This window comes from Drosophila albomicans, chromosome 3, assembly GCF_009650485.2.
Source record: "Drosophila albomicans strain 15112-1751.03 chromosome 3, ASM965048v2, whole genome shotgun sequence".
In the NCBI taxonomy this organism is placed as follows: domain Eukaryota; kingdom Metazoa; phylum Arthropoda; class Insecta; order Diptera; family Drosophilidae; genus Drosophila; species Drosophila albomicans.
In genome coordinates this window covers 51,499,694-51,518,034 of record NC_047629.2, presented here as the reverse complement: position 1 = coordinate 51,518,034, position 18,341 = coordinate 51,499,694, and the positions used below count along the sequence as shown (strand labels likewise).

Below are 18,341 nucleotides of genomic sequence, written 5' to 3'. Positions count from 1 at the left end.
ACAGTTTACCATTCATTGCGTTTGTGTTCAAATTTCATCCTATTGATAAGGGTATCCATCTATAGTAAGAAGAACTGAAAAATATCATGCGTGGATATAAAATTGTGAAGATATTTTCTTAACATACATACGTGTGAATGTCTTTAAACTGTTTTAAAGAAATTGGATCCAGTGGCGTTAAAATAAAATGCTGTACACAAAAAAAAAATTAGCTTAATATGTTAATATTTCTTTTCAAAAATAGTGATTCTTGTTTTTAATTTTTATTGCGTTTTTAAATGTTGGTCAATAAATTACTTTAATTTGCATTAATAATGTATAATTATTGGATTACGTTTGTATAAATATATAATATATATTCACAAATTGAAGGCGCATTTGTTAGCTGTAAGCTGTTAGCTGTAGTATACAAAATGTAGGAATATATTCGAGTTCAGAGTTTGTAAAATACATAAATAAAATATAGTAAACTTTTGATCTGTTGCTCCTACACACATATATATTCTGGACGTCATGAACATACATTTCGGTATTGGTTACACAATAAGTGTGTAGTCTAGGTAATTATGAATTCGCACATTTTCCGTACTTAGTCTTCGTTCAGTTACACAAACACAAATACAAATACTAATATATACATATGTATATATAAACTATATCTAATTGTATAACACAACATACATAAACATTAAACATATGTAGATGTAAACGCTCTTAACTACGTATACAAAGTGCAGACTTGTGTGTCTGGTTCTTAAGGCAAATCATAGCATTTAATAAGCACTTAAGCTAAAGGCATATATATAAATTCGTTACTCTCTAAAACGAAATAATACTTCGTTGTCAGCAAATGCATTTAATTAATGTACTAGTATTTGTCCAAAGTTTTAGACGCAGCCATATTCATACCAAATGCTATTGCTTTTATCTTCATTACGCTTGCGCAACGCTTTATCGTCCTGGTTCGCGGAGCCAGCGACACTGCCGCCACTGCCACTGGCCTGCAGCAGCGGATTCTGTTCGTTGTTGTTGGATGCGGCACCACCGATCGTTGTATTAATCCTATTGTACATCAGAAATGTAGCCGGACTCTCGTTCTTCTGTGGCGTCTGTGGCTCGGCGGCTGCGTTGGCAGTATTACCACTATTACTTGGCGTCGGCGTTGAGGTGGCCTGAGGTTGTTGCAATTGCTGCGGAGTTGCGTTGCTATTAGAGCCAGCTTCGGTCAACTTTTGATGCTCGTCAATTAGATAAACAGTGCGACGCGAACCCGCTGTACCGAGTGTCAAACTGCTGCCAGTTACATCAGGCGCTTCCAGACTGCTGCAAACAAGTAATTTTTTATTTGGTGTTCATAGCAAAGTCAAGCGAATAGCAAGTTAGGGGATAAAGTTCATAAACATAAAGACAACATTGCCACAGAATGCATGGGAAAATGAGAGCGGGGAAACATTATTTGCTAGTGGATAGTATGGGAGAGAGACTATGTTAAACATTGAAAAGCGCATACCCGTGCACGCTATTTCTACGTGAGTTACTCAAATCCGTACGTTTCTGTGCCTGCAAGCTACTTCGCACAGTACCGCCGCGTTGAATCGAACTATCCAGTAAATCGCTGATATATGTACATATAAAATGTGCAAGAGTGTAGAAGTGCGTGTGTGCGTGTATAGTTGTTGTGTATAATACATGTAAATAGAACAAGAGACAAGAGCCATAAACCAACTAAACTTTAAATTTACTATTTCTAATCTTCCACTTACCGTTGCAGGCTCTGACGCAAAGGCATATTACGTTGTAGCAAATGAGTATCTGAAGCAATAGAGAGCGGTTCCTCGTTGCTGTTGTCAGATTCGTTGCCACCCGATTCAGAGCAATCACGAACTGTGAACTTGTCCGTGCATCATCCACCCAAGACCGACGATTCTGTAATCACAAACTGGTTAATATTTGATTTGAGTTGAGGCTATAGCATTTTCCTTACCCGACTGGGCACCTTGTTCATCAATTCGGAGCTGGCCTTCTTCACACGTCGCACCAGGCTGCTGGCAAATGGTTTTCTGTAAAATAGAACGAGTTAGTATTGTGTTGACAAGTGGATTATTAAACGTTCTTCAATACAAATTATTATATAACTCTCTTCCTTAAGCCGAAGCTAGTTATGCTCTACTATAATATTAAAATATTTACTTTTTTTGAACGGTGGTCTCTGATTTTTTGTAATGTTCCATGATTTTCTCCTCAAGCTTTTCCTTCTGACGCTTTAGGCTGTGCACACGTTCCGTGTAGTTCTTTTCCTCTTCGTGGAAATGCTTTTTGTCCTCTAGGGAAATGGCCAACAGTTCTTGATACTGCGACAGCAGTTGCGACACATTATCCATCAATGCCTTACGCTCCGAATCCAAGTCAGCATTGTTCTGTATCAGCATCTGAACAATAAAAGCATTAATTGGTTTAAAAAATCTTTAGCAGTTAAAGTGTATTGAAACTTACCTCACAACGTTGCTGTACCTTGGAGTACTCGATCTGCAATAGACGGACCTGATCTTGTTTGGCATTCAGCTCACCGGTAAGTTCTGTGTTTTGTAATTTAAGACTGCTATGCTCCATGCGAATCATCTTGTACTGTTCCTGAATGTTCTTGTACTCGTTCTTAAAGCGATCACTAGTGGCGAACAAATTACGGAAATCATCAGTCAACTTAGAGTGCTCAGTGCGTAGAATAGCGAGATCTTCGTGACAGGTTTTCATAGTACTCGTCTGTGTGGTCAAGTCCTCGATGCGTTGCTCCTGCTCCTGAATAGTTTCGCGTGCATCGCGTGTTTCTTGTCGCAAATCACGCACTGCTGCCTTCAGCTGCTCTTTGTCCTTGTTGAGAGATTCATACTCCGCTGACAGTTGATCATGCAGACACTGCAGAGTCACTTGATCCTGAAGAGCATGTTTGTGCTCCTGCTGCAACGCATCAATGTCCTTTAACAGCGTATCCTTCTCAGCGGCCAGCTGCGAATTCGCCAGCTGCAATGCCACATGCTGCGTATTCAGCGATGTTATTTGCGAACCTAACGCAGCCACATCCACGCTAAGTCGTGCATTCTCCGTTTGCAGCTGAGTGTTACTCTCTTGAAGTCGCAACATTTCCGCCGATTCGCGTGCTGGACTTAGTCGCACCATGTGCTCAAATCGTAGTTCTTGCGCTGAGGGCACAGCAGCTGACAACTCAATGTTCTTTTCTACTGTAAATATCTCCTGGCGATGACACAGCACACACATGTCCGACTTGACGCCCGCCTCCGACCTTTCCTGTTGCTGCTCGCGATTCACATTCAACATTATCTCACGCACCGTTTTGAAGGTTTCAGGATTGCGCACCAATTTCTCTACCACATGCTCCACATTCAGCTCGTTGGGTTCACCATCGACCTCATTGACATCGAGTCCGAGCTTCTCGAGATTATGGCGAACCTTCTTCGTGACTAGCGTGCCATTAACCAGATCGTTGCGCAACGTGCTAATCATTTCCTGATCAATGTTGCGTTGTGAGCTCAACTCTTGGTTCTGTTTCTCCAGATCCAAAAGCTTTTGTTGCATGACTTCCGCTTCATCTTGCGCCTTTGTCATGCGCAATAACTCCTTGGCTTGTGTATCTAATCGATTAATGGATTCATCTAGCTGCACCGACTTTTCCTCGCTGCTCTCCTTTAGCTTTGTCACCTCCTTCAGCAGACTCGCATTCTCACGCTCGTAGGTGCTCACTTTGGCCTCAATCTCGTAGAGCCGCTGCTTAGTTTGCTCAAACAGTTGCGTCTTCTCCACGTACTGTTCCAGCTCCTTGGTCTTGCTTTCCGTAAGGCGCTCCAAGTCATCGGCACGCCGTTGAATGCTGTCGTTAAGGGTTTGAATGCGTTGTTTCTCCTTATTAAGGGTCTCCACATGTTGCTCGGCATCCGAGAGTTTCTGACGATCGGCATCACGTTCGAGGCTCTGGCGATCATAGCTTTTCTGTCGATTATCGACAGCATCCTGCAGTTTCTTATTCTCCTCTAATGCGTTCTTAAACACGCTCTCTAGCTCCACATTTTGCTGTGTCAATCTTTGTATATTCTCCTGCATTTGCTCGATCTTCAATGACAATTTCTTCTTTTCCTTTTCAAGCTCGAGCATTTTACTGGTCGATTCATGGAAACTGCTCTCCTTCAATTGTTCCAGAGCAGCAGTTAGGCGACGATTTTCCAGCTCTAGTTTTAGTGCACGAGTTTGTGCGTTGTTGGTTAGCTGCTCGGACAAACTGTTGTCACCCGAATTGCATTCGTCGTCATTGTCCGAAAAGGATTTGTCAATTTCCTGCGTTGAGTTCAGATTTTTGGCAACCAGCTGCAGCTGGGCGTTTTCCTCCAGCAACTCCTCTAGCTTCGTACGGTCCACATCTCGCTCCAGTGCCATATCATTTAACTTTTGCTTGTACTTGATGATCTCCGTCTCCAAGGTGATGACGTGTTCTGAGCGTTTGCGAGATCGCTGTAGTTGTTCTTCTAGCATTTCTCTAAAAGTGTAACAATTTGTTTAAGTTATTCCATATTTTCAGAATATCAACTATTTACTTGGATTCAAGAAGCACACGATTATCCTCGCGTAACTCTTCAACACGCGATTTGTAAAAGTCAGAATCGCCTAGTTTCTCGCGATACTTTTGCACCTCAATCTCCAGACGATCGGCACGTTCAGCACGCTCCCGCAATATGTCCACCTCATCTCGATAGGCTGCCGCACGCTTTGCCTCCGTAAACCAATCCTGGCTCTGTATTCGATTGAAGTATATTAGTTTGGTGGAATATTTACCAAGTAAGGCAAACTCACTTCTTGACGCAACTTATCAAAGCGCAGCTTCTTATCGTCCAACTCCTCACGCAGCTCCAGCAGATTCTCCGATTTCTCCTCTCTGCAAATAAAGATAATAGTTAAAGTTTTACTGTTATAGTTAAGAATATTTATTACTCACAGCTCCTGGCGTAATTTGCGGTTCTTTGATCTTAAGTCAGCACACTCGACGGCCAAGTGATTACTCTCTGAATTGGAGGATGAGGATGGTGTCGAAGTTGCTGTGCCGCTGGAGGGTGAACGTGGGACACTGACGCCCTGACCACATTCAGCACCATCGCTTGCATTCAGCTCGGGTTCAACGCACACGGTTTCAATCCACTTCAAGTACATGTGATCTCGTTCCTTGGTTAAGCGCATAATGTGACCATACATATTCTCGGGGGTGAGACGTTCCAGTGAGTCCTCGGTGAGCACCAGACTGTGGCTATCGGTGACCTGTTTGATAAGCGCCACAATCGCATGTTGCGTCTCCAGATCCAGCTCCTTGATGCGTGCAATAAACAGTTGTTTGTTAGGACACTGCACCGCTGCACCCAGCAACAACGTCAGCAATGTTTTCATCTGTTCCAGACCATGTTTACTCTCCGGATAGTAGCCCAACATGTAGGCATCGGGCAGCACCAAAATAGTCTGGCCAAGCTCGTCCTCGAATAGCGCCTTTAAGTTGCGCACGATGCACTCAAAGTTTTTGGCACGTGCCACGCTCAGAGAATTCCCACTGAGATCGGTCAGCAGTTCGCTGGGATTGTTCTGGGGCTCCGGATCGATCTGGAGCCAAACGCTGTGTATTATGATGCCATCCAGCAGCGAAGTGTAGCCGGCCAGAAGTTCGGCACGTGGAAGGCATGACTCCAACTGAAAGCGAAAGATGAATATGATGCGTTGGCAGTCGATAACGATTACGATAGACAATTACAATGCTTGACAACTCAATTAAGAACACACAATTCCCTCATGTGAAAGGTGCACTGAACTCGAAGAGCTCAATAGCGGAAAGGTTTGCCCGACTGTTAGATACCCTATCGTCTAACTAGGCCTAGCTTTGAGGAAATTCCCGTTTCGTTTATATAGCATTTAGGCTTTTTGGGAAATTAATATGCTAAGCACAGCGATATTATCATTATATGATACCCCAATTTAACGCGTTTTATGTGAAAAGGGTATAAAAAGCCGGTCGAGCATTTCTTACAGTTCTCGCGAATGGAATGGCAAACAAAAGGCTGCCGACAACGCTGCTAATGACAGCATAAAAAAGAAGAGAATAGTTGTTGTTGTTCTAACTGCTGTTGTTGGTGTTGTTTTACTGTAAATGGTAGCAACGCCACAGTTACAATGACCTTGGGGGCTACGGAAATCTATGCAAGTAGTTATGCTTGTATGTGTATGCATTGTTAATAATGTGTATGTAAATTGAACACTTGAATATATTTGTTGTACATATGCCAATCACGTTGCTATTCAGCTGCCCTCTTATGAGCATGTCGAGCATGTTTATTTACTCACCCAAGAAACGAGCGCTCCATTTATGAATTCGTCAATTTCCATTGGTGTTGCGGTTGCCGTGCCAGCCATGTTGTTGTTGTTGTAGTTTTACCTGCCTGTTTGTCTTTCTGTATGTATGGATGTGTGTGTGCGTGCGTGCGTGCTCTGGTGTAAGGGGGCGACGCCGCTGCTGCACCTGCAACTGCACCTGCCGCAGTTGTCAATACAGCAGCTCTAGCAACAGCGACTTTATGTTGCTAATTCAATTGCCGTCGCGACAGCTCTTCACAGCCTCCAAATCATTACACTTGCTAACAAATACATATGTACACACGCACACACACATGCACTCGCGCACGCATATAAACAGAAACAAGCAAATAAACAATCGCAAATTTTAAGCCAAAAAGTTTACGTATTGTTTTTTGCGTAGATAATTGCCACGGAGCCGTTCTTTTAGTTATAAAAAACACACGAAACGAGTATTAACGCCAGGTTTATTTATTTTTATTTGTTTTTTTGTAGCGAAAACACCTGGTTGCGCTTGCTGTAAATTGAGATTGTCGTTCAACTGGTTCGTTTAGTTTGTTCGCTCATTTTACTCGAAAAATGGCTTGTTCAAGTCGTTCGTATCTCTGGAACTATTTACTTGAATTAAAAAAATGTGCTGCACAACTCTAAAAATGTGGGCAATCGATATATAAACTGTTGAATGCATGCTCAAAAGAATTTAAATATAATTTTGCAAAATTGAAAAGGAAAATAATAATTTTGATATTAGCAATCTGCGTATGGATAAAATAGGCATATCATTCGGAATCGATTTTATTATTATTATCGAAATGTTTCGATAGGTGCGCAGCTGGTTCAATACTTTGTATGACTGGCAACCCCGCGAGTTAGTTGCCGTTGACATTTCTTAGCGCCCAAAGCTTATTTTGTGTGGAATGTCTTGGCTAATACTGACGAACGGATTATTTAACGCTCCGTAAAAATGGCTGCAACGATTGCAAATCAAAACTGCAGACTACGAAAAATACATTGTTAAACTGAAAGTTAATTAAAAAAACTAAGAAAACGCATTCGAAAAAGTATTGAAAACGAATTGTATCGACGCGAATACGCGAAGTATTGAGTGCGTAAAGTTGAAGGCGGCTGCCTATATATAGAAACTTCTATATATGCACAGATAATTGCAAATAGGTTAAATATTTAGTATACGGATATGGGCAATCAACCGGGTAAACTGCAGACAGTACAAACTGGACGGCCCAAAAAGAATGTGCATTGGAAATCGGCAGGCAAGTTTTTCGAAATGCAAAAGAAAAATAAACTGTGAAATTGTTAAAATATTCGTATTCCCGATATTCCACATAGAAAATATCTCTAATTGGCTGTGAGAGCGCACATAGTCCACATACGCTTAGTTGGTGGGAGCGCTAGAAATTTGGTTATTTTTAGCCACTCGCACACTCAAGTGGTTGCCGTTTGGTCCGTTTGGTCTTTTTATACCCGCGTTCCTAATGGATGGGCGGGTAGTATAAGTTTGTGTTAAGCCAGAATGTGTTTTACAGACAAAAGAATACAATAATGTATAAATTTTCTCTTTCGAGCCAATAGGGTATGTACTCATTTCCGTTCACTTGTCCGCTTTCCGCACAAACTCCGTAATCTTAAAGATGTCTCTAAATTTGTCGACAATACTCATAAGTTCCTTTGAACTATTGTTTTAGAATCAATCTACACTCATTCCTCCTTCTCTTGTAAGCGTATAAAAAATAAACAAAATAATTTTAAAGACTGTTGATACACTCATTTATATGTACTTCGTTCTGAGTAAATCGGTATCTCATAGTGGAGCATTTTTGCGCTTACCATTCTGTCATGTTGTACATTGTTTTTCTATGTTCAATCTTTGGCCTGAAATTCTCAAGACAGCAAAGTAATGTTTTCAAAGAGCGCGAGAGTTTTCTTTTGCTTCTGAGTGATTGAGTGCATTATTTACATACCTGTGATTTTTGATTTCATGATGCTTTTTTCAGAACGACCCTCGCCACCGGGTCGTCCGATACTGACGCCACTGGCGCTCTCAGAGCAGCAGCCCGATGTTGTCAACTTGCGTTGGGATCGCCCGCTGCTGGACGGTGGCTCTCCCATCACTGGCTATACGGTTGAACAGCGTCGCGTCGGTTCGCCACATTGGGTGCGTGCCACGCCCACTCCAATCGATCGCTGTGAGATCCAAATCAGCGGATTGGAGCCGGGCTGGCGATACGAATTTCGTTGCTTTGCCGAGAACATTGTTGGACGCTCCGATGCCAGTGAATTGTCCGATCCACTGACCGTCACTCTGCAAAGGAATGCGATTAGTGTACCGCGTTTCGTTGAGGAGCTGGTGGATATGAATGCCGTAGAGGATGAACGCATTGAGTTCCGTGTGCGCGTTCTCGGTGAACCACCGCCGGAGATCAACTGGTTCAAGGATGGCTACGAGATCTTCAGCAGTCGCCGCACTAAAATAGTCAATGAACATGATGCCAGCGTACTGATCATACACCAGGTGGCGCTAACCGATGAAGGCGAGATCAAATGCTCGGCCACCAATCGAGCTGGCCATGTGGTCACCAAGAGTCGTCTTCTGGTGCAGGCGCCACCTAAGATCCGTCTGCCACGCACCTACGAGGATGGCCTCATTGTCGAGGCTGAGGAAGTGGTGCGTCTCAAGGTGGGCGTAGCTGGTCAGCCACCGCCAGCCATTACTTGGCTGCATGAGGGTGAAGTTATTGTACCTGGCGATCGCTTTGAGGTGTCCAACACGGAAAAGAACTCTCTGCTAAAGATCGACAATGTACAGCGGGCAGATCGTGGTGAGTACATGGTGCGTGCCTGGAACAAGCTGGGGGAGGATATTGCCTCCTTTTTGGTCACGGTGACTGCACGACCGAATGCGCCTGGTACTCCAAAGCTTAACATGTCCTTTGGCAAGTCTGCCACGCTGTCGTGGACTGCACCCTTGGATGATGGTGGCTGCAAGATTGGCAACTACATTGTCGAGTATTTTCGCATTGGATGGAACGTGTGGTTGAAGGCGGCGACGACGCGTGCTCTAAGCACCACACTCCACGATCTGATTGAGGGATCTGAGTACAAGTTCCGGGTTAAGGCGGAAAATCCTTATGGACTCAGTGAGCCTTCGCAGGAGTCGGAGCTGCTCTTCATACCGGATCCCAAGCGTGGTATCACCAAACCCAAATCGGCTACGCGAATTGCCGGCGACGAAAAGGACAGAGATAAAGAAAAGGACAAAGGAAAACCGGTGCCTCCACGACGTAAGACGTTGTCGCCACCGCGTCCACATGCGGATGCTGCGACTAGTATGTCTGCATCGCCCAAGCAATCTCCAAGGGGATCACGAAAACCGACTCCACAGTTGATCGATAGTGAGCAACTGCGTCACGAAATGTCTTACGGTACTTCAGATCAGGCGCTTAAGATGACTGTGCGCAAGAGTCCCTCATTAAGCAGCGCAGATTCAACTGCAGCTCATGGCAGCCGACCTGGCTCCAACCCTAAACTCAATTTAACGCTAATTACCACAACAGCTTTGGTAGATAAAGTGGAGCCGGAACAGGTACAGCCTAAGCCATTAAGGTCCCCAACAGCAACGTCACCGCTAAAATTGTTCAACCCGAAACCTGCAGTCCAAAAGGATAAATCCCCAGGACGTCCAGCGGCAACCAAGCCACCGCCATTGCCACAGCCACCTCAAGCAAAACCAGAGCTTTCACCACGTCAGCCTACGCCATTGCGAAAGAGTCCTACGCCACCGGAACCCATTAAATCTACGCCTGCCCTGCAGCGCAGTGCTGAACCCGTCACGTTGGGCGTTAATCAAAATGTCAGACGTTTCTCGGGCCACGCACTGAGTCCAGCCAAACATGTGCCGGCGCTGGCCATTGCTATTGCCACCACTGCCAAAGTGAGCGAAAAATTGCCGACAATTGAGATTAGTGCTCCACCAGTTCAATCGCCCGCTCCCGAGCCCCTGGTGCCGGAAACTCCCACATCGGAGCCAAAGCCACCAGTGACGAAGATGCGACCACAAAAACCAGCAGATAAACACGACGAGGTCCACACCAGCAACGAGTTTATGTTGGTGGTCTTCGACAAGAACAGCAAGGTCAAGGACAAAGATAGTAAGTAATAGGAGTTCTATTAATCTCATTGTTATAAAATCTACTAAATTCCGCTCATAGAAGAGTGATGAAACTGCTTTGATTGAATTTCCCGAACTAAGCTTTTTAAAGACCCCTGGTAGCAATTCTTTTAAATTCCTTGGGTATTCCACTAAATTCCCCTCATACCAACTCGTCTAATACGTTTGCAATTCTCTCTTTGTCAATTTAAGAGCAAGATTCCTTCGAGCTGGAACTAGAGGACGCTATACAACCGCCACCGATTTCGATATCGGCACCCGATTTGGCCTTCTTGGAGTTTACCAACTTGCACACGACCTTCCCGCTGCGTCGTTCTGTAAGCTCTACGGAGCTGCTCTACGAACGTGCCATGGCCCGATTCTATGAGGCCGTTGAACTGGAACAGGCTTCTAAAACGAAGGGTAAGACAACGGCACCAACACGTGAGAAGGTAACACCACAAGTTAGCGCTCCAGCGCCGACAGCGACGTTCCGTAAGCGCTTGGGTTCCATGACTGAAGCGGAGCGTGCATCCTTTGAGCGGCGAAGCGAACTGCGTCGACAATCGGCGGACATGGTGCCAATGGGTCGTAAATGGGACTCGCGAGAGGACATCAATGTAGGTAACACAAAAAACCTCACACGAGCCACAACGGCATTCCTGTTATCCGAGCAGCAAAAAGACAGCCGCGAGGAGGAGCAAGAACGAGAGCTGGAGGAGGATGAGGATCGAACGGAGAGCACAGCCGAAGATAGTGAGGAAATGGAGGACATGGACGAGGAACAGCGACAGGGCTACGATCTAGGCTCCGACTACACTGAGAGCACAGCGTCGTCAGAGCAGGACTCAATTGAACAATTTAAGAGGGAGTTGTTGGCGCGCACACGTTCGCCCAGTCCTCGAGACTTGGAGACCTATCATCCACGTAACATGGGTGCCGGAACCTTCACGCCTTACCGAGCTCCGACCCCTGAACAAGCAGCCGTTGTGCTCACCCGTCCAATGCCGTTGCCAAGTCCTGACTTTGTACCAAAGCCTATATTGAAGCGCTCCTCTAACGAGCACATGGAACAGTCTGCTAGTCAGCCCAATAGTCCCACACCAGATGGAAATGGAAACTCGAACACTAACATCCCACCCAGCTTTGCTCCTGCGCCAAATGCCAGTAATCTGAAACTTGATCTGGCGAAGGGCATCAAGTCGTTCTTTAATAGGGATAAACGCACTGCTACCGAGAAGAATACCGAGGCCAATGAGGAGATATCTAATCCGCTGGAGAAAACAAATGCGGCAGCAATTGCTGCAGACCTCGAGACAAAACGCAAAGCCAAAGAAGAGGAAGAATTGCGTCGCCAGGAAGAGCAACGTCTGATGCAGGAGGAGGCACATGCTGCCGTTGATCACTACAGCGATCTGGTACGTCAGGTGAGCAGCACCCACAAATATCATACGCCCCTCTACCTCGACCGTGATGAACTAAAACGTGCCGCTGCCCGAGCTGGTGATGATGAAGACGATGATGCTGGTGCCGCCGAGGAGCATCAACAACGACGTGCCCAAAGTCCCGATCACGATGATATGTTGCTGGCACCGCCGACTGCCGGCCGGGAACGTCGTCTATCCATAACGGAACGAGAACAGCTTGTCCATGTACGTGATATGGCCAGCAGACATGCGATGCACAACGTAAGCAAAACGCCTGAGACGCCTGCGAGCGATCAAGCACGACTAGAGGAGCCAGAATACCCCACGGTGTTGGTGGTGCCGCCGCCCAAGTTAAAGAAAAAGCACGCTGATGATGCGGATGCCGTAAACGAAAATGTAATGAGCGAAATTGTTGAAGCGCGTCCCGATGCACGAGGGCGCACCCGCCTGGTAAAGGTCAAACGGGTAATTAAACGACGTGTGCCCTCAAGCACACGATCCCGCGATGCCTCACTTAGCAGACCACCACCACTGTCCACAGTGGGCAACAGCATCGTACCCATGGATCGAGCTTCGCAGACAGCACTGCTTCTCTCCGCTGTGGATCGTGAGCTCCTGGAGAAGGCGGCCACGTTGGCGCTGATGCAGTCGCGATCTGAAGAGCAAGCCCATGAGAAGGTGCGCTCTGCGCTCAGCTACTCAACGGATTTGGTGCTCTTCCTGGTCGCTTGCTATGTGTATCTCTTCAAGGACGCACGCCTTGTACTGCCGATTCTCGCCCTAATGATATATCGACAGTTGGGCGAGGCTCTGCGGGGTTACATACCGAGCTGGCTGCGTCGCAAGGGCAACGACGAAGGCACCTAAGAGATCCGATCCTGAGTTCGCAATGCGTTTATCAGTTAAGTTAGTTCTTATCAATCAATTTAACGACTTGTATACAACTCTTGTACGTATTTTAAGCTTAAGTTCTACAAGTTCAGCTCTACGACGAACTTTTTCTATGAATAACCCTACGTTTACGGTCCTCAACAAAATGAATAGTTAACCGATCCAACAGATATGCATTAACTATTTGCTAATTTTTTCTAAGTCCGGTTAAGATTTGTTGATATCCAAAAACTGCAATTTTCATTGTCCGATAAAAAAGAGTTTCCCAATTATAATTTTAGCTTTTCCGAATATAGAACCATATCTGTTCGTATTAGACTGATAATAGAGACTTATTCTTTATTTTATTTATGTATTCAAGCTGAATATACTTTTTTCTTTCGATTTTCAATAACATAAATTATTTATTTGTCCGATTGATTTTACCGTTGTAATCAAGCTTAAAGTGCATCCCTATTTCTGTAACATTAAACTTAATAATCATATGTTTATTTGCTTTGGATATCGGTTATCTATATATATATTTCTACGTCTTATTTAAGGTCGCTTTCGTTGTGTGTTTGTGTCTAGAATTTAATGTTATACTTATTTACTACATATATCGTATTGTGTTCGTTTGAGGTTTATTCGTCGGTCTTCTGGATTGTTGCTCATTTACTTTGGAGAATAAAGCACACAAAAACAAAAATTACTCTTACGTCAGATAGTTCCGGTGAAAGATTAAGAATCCCACTATAAACAGATCGAATGGGATCTGGTCTCGTGTTATCAGGCTAAATGTTTACGACTCTGCGACAAATTTCGTTTCTTCTTATCTGATAGCCAAGAATTCAAAGAATCATCGGGAAAAGTGGTATAAAAAGCCATGCAGATCATTACACAAAGATCATGCAGTCATGAGGGCTACTACCGTTGGAATCTTGTCGCTCTGCTTGGTCATTGGACTTAGTGCCGGCGTCGTCGTGCCCAATGGCGGTCATTTTGCGGCACCCTTCGTACCCGCCACAGATCTAGCACAGGAACTGATGGAGATCTACAGTCTGATACAGTTTAAACCGATGAATCAACTGCTTGTGCGTTACCTGATCAACGACGCACAGTTCCAGGCCTTTGTGCGTATTCTCAACAGCAATGGAGGATTCACAGCACGATGGCGTCTACGGTCCCAGCCAGAAATTGTAATGTTTCTGCAATGGGTGAACCAACAACTAGCTCTATCGCGAGGCAAGTTTGAATTGGAGGACATGGAAATGTGTGTGACTCTGGTCAATCGTTATCCCTACTGGTCGGGTACTGTCTCCGGCTGGGCAGGATTCCTTAGCGAACTTGAGATGTACTTCCCACAGTATGCCATACAGGCACACATCCAAGCCAAGTTACAGCTGCCGGGCATCTTTGCCGAGTTCTGGAGTCGTCTGCAGGCTCTTCAAGTGGTCTACGAACGTTGGCTCGCTATGCCCTCAACACAAACTGTGGTCAACGAGTTACAGGCAGCGGGCATCGATCAAATCCATTTGGATACATTGATTCGCAATCTTTTTGGCTGGAATACTATTAATGGCACCACAACAGCTGCTCCAGGCACACCATCCCTCACTCCTACGGTGGCTCCTGGTGCTGTTATGCCACCTGGATTGATACTTTAATCAGCTGTCAATATATCTAAAATATATTTGAATAATCATTTGAACTAGCAGAATTAACAGTTTTCTATAATCTAGGCTCAGAACTTGAGCTTGCCCAGCGAGTCCGAGACTTTTGTGGTATTGGCCGGTGGCTTTCTGCTGTTTTTAATCGACGGCACTGAAGGCTTTGGCTTCTTCACGACCATATCCTTGTGCAGTACCTTAAGCGTGGCATCTACCTTCTCCTGCTTGGACTTGACAGTCTCTTTGATCTGAAATACGGAAATTTCAGTAAATTTGTTGTAATCAGGAATGGGACTTGAGCTCACCTGCTTCAACTTGCCCTGCACTTCCTTAGGTTTCTTTTTGTTGCTCTTGGCATTGTTAACCTTAAACAGGTTCTTAGCTTTCTTCGATTTGTTTATTGCCGGCTTTGTTGCTCCTGCTCCAGCGCCAGCACCAGCTGCTTTGCCGGCTCCCGATCCCCCAGCCTTCTTGGCATTTGCCTTATTGCGACCCATGTTGTGAAGCTGCAATTATAAAGAAAATACACGATTTTCGTAGATTTCTGTTACAACAAACTTTTTATTGTCAACATCATCAAACACATTTCACTTTTGTAACTGCTTCCGAGATGTCGTCCTGCTCTTCTGCAGCTCGCTTGCGCAACGCCTGTTTTGGAGTTGTCAATAGCTGTCGTGTCAACTTGAAGGATACTCTATACATGTCTTTGTTGGGCGCCACATTACGCACAAAACTAATACCCTGCAGTTCGCTCTCCAAGACAGAACCCAGATTACTTTCCACCAGTTGCCGCACCAACGTCTTGGTGTCCTCACCCTTGGCGAAGGAATAAACATGCACTTGCGGATAGTTCAAGTCCTCGGGCAGCTCGGCGAGTTCTTCCGCTGTGTAGAGGCCTCTAAATGCATCCAAAAATTCCACAGCCATCGCTGGTAGATTCATTGTAATGTGTATGCTATAAGCAGTAGGTGTTGTTGCTGCTGCACGCCAGCGTTGCAGCAAATCTTCGCGCAACTCTTGGAGAATAAACTCTCGTCCATCTTTGTTATACATGCGTATCTGAGGCAGGCACTTGTTACGCTTGGCATTGTGCTGCAGCCAATCGAAGCTGACGGGATTCAAATCGTTAGCCAGCACATGGCAACGCTTCTTTGCTGCCGGCACACTGAATGGGCCAACACCAGCGAACACATCATAGAGCACGTCCCCAGGCTGCAGCAGCTTAACAATGCGTTCGTGCTCCGTGGACAGTCGTGGATTCCAATACACCTTTGAGAAATCAAACTCAAATGGAATGCCATTCTCTTTGGTTTCCACTTGGTACTCTGCCTCGCCGCATATTAGTTCCAGCTGAAAATTGCGATAGGTGTTGTCAATGGTGGACGCCTTGTTAACCACCGTGCGACAATTGGGTAATTTGTCCCGCAGCACCTCGCCAATTAGCTGTTTATATGGTAACAGATGATCCCGCAGATTCAGATGCACGATATGTCCAATGCGCGAGAAGGAGGAGAGACCTTCTTCGTTGGCGGGAAGCACGCTCTTTAATATCTCATTAGCGCTCCAATTTTCGTAGTTCAACTCGAGCTCCGCATGGCAAAAGTTGTCTTCGGTCACCTGTTGCTCAGCTAGCGCTTCTGTGGGTAACGATTGCCAGTTTTTCACGGACAACGGATGTAGTAGTATTTCACGTCCACTTTCCACCGAGCGCACTGGGTGTAGATGCTCCATTTTGAGCAGCAATTTCTTGACAAGCGGAATTACACGTTGCACCTGAGACTCAGGCACTTGGAGTCGGGGGATTTGTATGCGTTTTTGGAACTCCGCGCGGTGCAGTTCAGTCATGCCACGCACAGTCGCGGGTGGCAGCAACTCCGGGCAGTCCATGTTTCTGTAGTAGTGTCGGAAGCGCTTGCTTATTCTCAACAAATATGAGATTTTGGGAATGCGCGACTCGACGATCAGTGCAAACATCAAAAAACGTGCACAAACACGTTACTCTTTTTGATGTTTTATTTAAGAGTATTTCGTGGATATTTTAATTACAAGAATCAGTCCAATAACTAACTGGGTATTGGCAACGAACTCTCAGTAATTTAAAAATTCACAAATATCTTTTAAATTGTTTACCTTAGTAATAATTGCAACCAAAAACTAAATTAATGAAGCACTTGCTGTTGTAGCAGTGTGACCGTAAAAGATATTTAAAAAATTCCATTTGACGTGAACATAAAGAGTGATACATCACAAGTGGCCACACTGTAAACGTTGGTGAAATTTCTGGCAACGTCTCAGTTAACAGCTGTTAGTGGTAAAATGAGCGGCGCGCTAGCAAGTGTGATTGAAATACAAACAAAAAACTCGTATTTAAGGTACGTAATGAATAAAATTAAAGCTTTGTTGTAACAATAATAATAATTATAGTGCTGCAGAACTTATTGTGCACCGTCATGCAGAAGTTGAATCCCCTCGAATCGGTCTAAAACGAACCAACGTGGAAGGTAGCGCGGCCGAACAGGAGGAGCTTCAACATGCATATGGTAATATTGTTCGTTGCTTAATTACTTTGTATCTTAATCAATTTTATTTTATATTGCAGCAAATTTACGCAGCGTATTGTCAACGCGACGCATCGAGCGACACACGGGACGTGCCATTGCCGAGTGGCACAAGGATCAACAGGCGGCTGAAGTGCTGCGCAAAGATGGCAAATTTGAGAGCTTTGGCTTCAACAGGCAAGGCAAACTCTATTTGGAATATTACGAGGCACTATTTCTCCTAGAATTGGTATAATTTTAAAATAATGTATAACACAGAATGCACTAAAATGTCGATCTCTTAGAACCGTCTGCAATTGGAGTATTGCCAAATGATTGTCTCTGTGGAACAGGCCTATTTATTACTGCTGGGCGAGGAATCCAGCGAGAAGTACAATAATTATTTAGTGTACTCGGCCCTGTCACGTGCTGGATACATTGTGGTTAGGCATCAAACAGCTTGCCAAGATGCCCCAACTATTTCAGTAAAATCAGCTGCTGCACCAAGCAGTGAGGATTGCATTTGGGCCCTCTTGGAGGAGACTATAAGCAATAAGCCAGCGCCTGAATACATCAAAGCATCTCATTATTATGTCACTGCGCAATCGCGAATGGCAGACCTAAAGCTTCAGATTGTGAACCAAACTCACCCGAGTGTAGAAGACAACAGCTTAAAGGAAGATTTTAAATTCGATACACGTAAGCGAAGAGCGCAATCAGAGCCAAAAGAGGATGCAGCAACTAAAAGAGTAAAAACGAGAAACACTGAAAGCCTTATTGACAATCTTAAAACGGAACCGAACTATACGAAATTCAAGGAAATATTTGAGAGATTCGATATAGTGCAACTCCAACAAGATGACTATGATGTGACCGAGGATTATTCCGATTTGCGCAATTTGAATATTAGCTTTGATTTGCATCTACACAACGAGGGTTTCAGGCGCAGTGCGCCAAAGGCGCCCACATTCAGCGTTGTTATAGTGGCAACAGATGAACCATTTCCCACCCATAATGAGATGATCAAGTGCCAACGCCAGCAGCACTCAATTCTCTCAATTTCCTCACCCACTGCTGGTGCCCCGCCGTTGCTTGTCATATCCGTTAGCGAATCTAAACAAATTCAGGCGTTTCTATATTATATGAGCTGATGATTTTTGCGATAGCTCAATTAATTGTGTGTGTAATTGTTTGCTAATTTATATTTCGACTCAATAAAATACGCAATCATTATTCGAGTGACGTACAAAATGTTAAGCCTGTTAGCATTCTAAATTTT

General features: G+C 44.8%; 6 protein-coding genes across 6 annotated transcripts; 3 read left to right on the top strand and 3 right to left on the bottom strand.

Moving 5' to 3' along the window:
• Positions 1 to 247: 247 nt before the first annotated feature.
• LOC117568427 (protein Daple) lies at positions 248 to 6,933 on the bottom strand. Its single transcript, XM_034249084.2, is given in 11 exon segments — positions 248 to 1,323; positions 1,511 to 1,615; positions 1,764 to 1,875; positions 1,878 to 1,926; positions 1,985 to 2,060; positions 2,191 to 2,429; positions 2,494 to 4,543; positions 4,602 to 4,798; positions 4,858 to 4,939; positions 5,000 to 5,736; positions 6,385 to 6,933. Coding segments are annotated over 11 exon segments (4,152 nt in total). The 5' UTR covers positions 6,454 to 6,933; the 3' UTR covers positions 248 to 887.
• A 346-nt stretch (positions 6,934 to 7,279) lies between these two features.
• On the top strand, positions 7,280 to 13,670 carry LOC117567081 (muscle M-line assembly protein unc-89). The gene is made up of 3 exons (XM_034246835.2): positions 7,280 to 7,664; positions 8,406 to 10,559; positions 10,772 to 13,670. The coding sequence occupies exons 1-3, from the start codon at positions 7,589 to 7,591 to the stop codon at positions 12,850 to 12,852; spliced, it is 4,311 nt and encodes a 1,436-aa protein (XP_034102726.1). The 5' UTR covers positions 7,280 to 7,588; the 3' UTR covers positions 12,853 to 13,670.
• Positions 13,671 to 13,752: 82 nt separating this feature from the next.
• LOC117571858 (uncharacterized) lies at positions 13,753 to 14,566 on the top strand. Its single transcript, XM_034254253.2, has one exon. It carries the CDS (start codon positions 13,773 to 13,775, stop codon positions 14,520 to 14,522), a length of 750 nt encoding a protein of 249 aa, XP_034110144.1. The 5' UTR covers positions 13,753 to 13,772; the 3' UTR covers positions 14,523 to 14,566.
• LOC117567086 (uncharacterized) lies at positions 14,528 to 16,739 on the bottom strand. The gene is made up of 3 exons (XM_034246842.2): positions 16,656 to 16,739; positions 14,831 to 15,031; positions 14,528 to 14,773 (listed from the first exon to the last, which is right to left on the bottom strand). The coding sequence occupies exons 2-3, from the start codon at positions 15,020 to 15,022 to the stop codon at positions 14,600 to 14,602; spliced, it is 366 nt and encodes a 121-aa protein (XP_034102733.1). The 5' UTR covers positions 15,023 to 15,031; positions 16,656 to 16,739; the 3' UTR covers positions 14,528 to 14,599.
• LOC117567082 (tRNA (guanine(37)-N1)-methyltransferase) lies at positions 15,064 to 16,631 on the bottom strand. Its single transcript, XM_034246836.2, has one exon. The coding sequence runs from the start codon at positions 16,497 to 16,499 to the stop codon at positions 15,102 to 15,104; it is 1,398 nt and encodes a 465-aa protein (XP_034102727.1). The 5' UTR covers positions 16,500 to 16,631; the 3' UTR covers positions 15,064 to 15,101.
• An 82-nt stretch (positions 16,740 to 16,821) lies between the features above and the next one.
• Positions 16,822 to 18,291, top strand: LOC117567084 (uncharacterized). Its single transcript, XM_034246839.2, has 4 exons — positions 16,822 to 16,897; positions 16,950 to 17,065; positions 17,125 to 17,312; positions 17,368 to 18,291. The coding sequence occupies exons 1-4, from the start codon at positions 16,842 to 16,844 to the stop codon at positions 18,211 to 18,213; spliced, it is 1,206 nt and encodes a 401-aa protein (XP_034102730.1). The 5' UTR covers positions 16,822 to 16,841; the 3' UTR covers positions 18,214 to 18,291.
• The last annotated feature ends 50 nt before the right edge of the window (positions 18,292 to 18,341 follow it).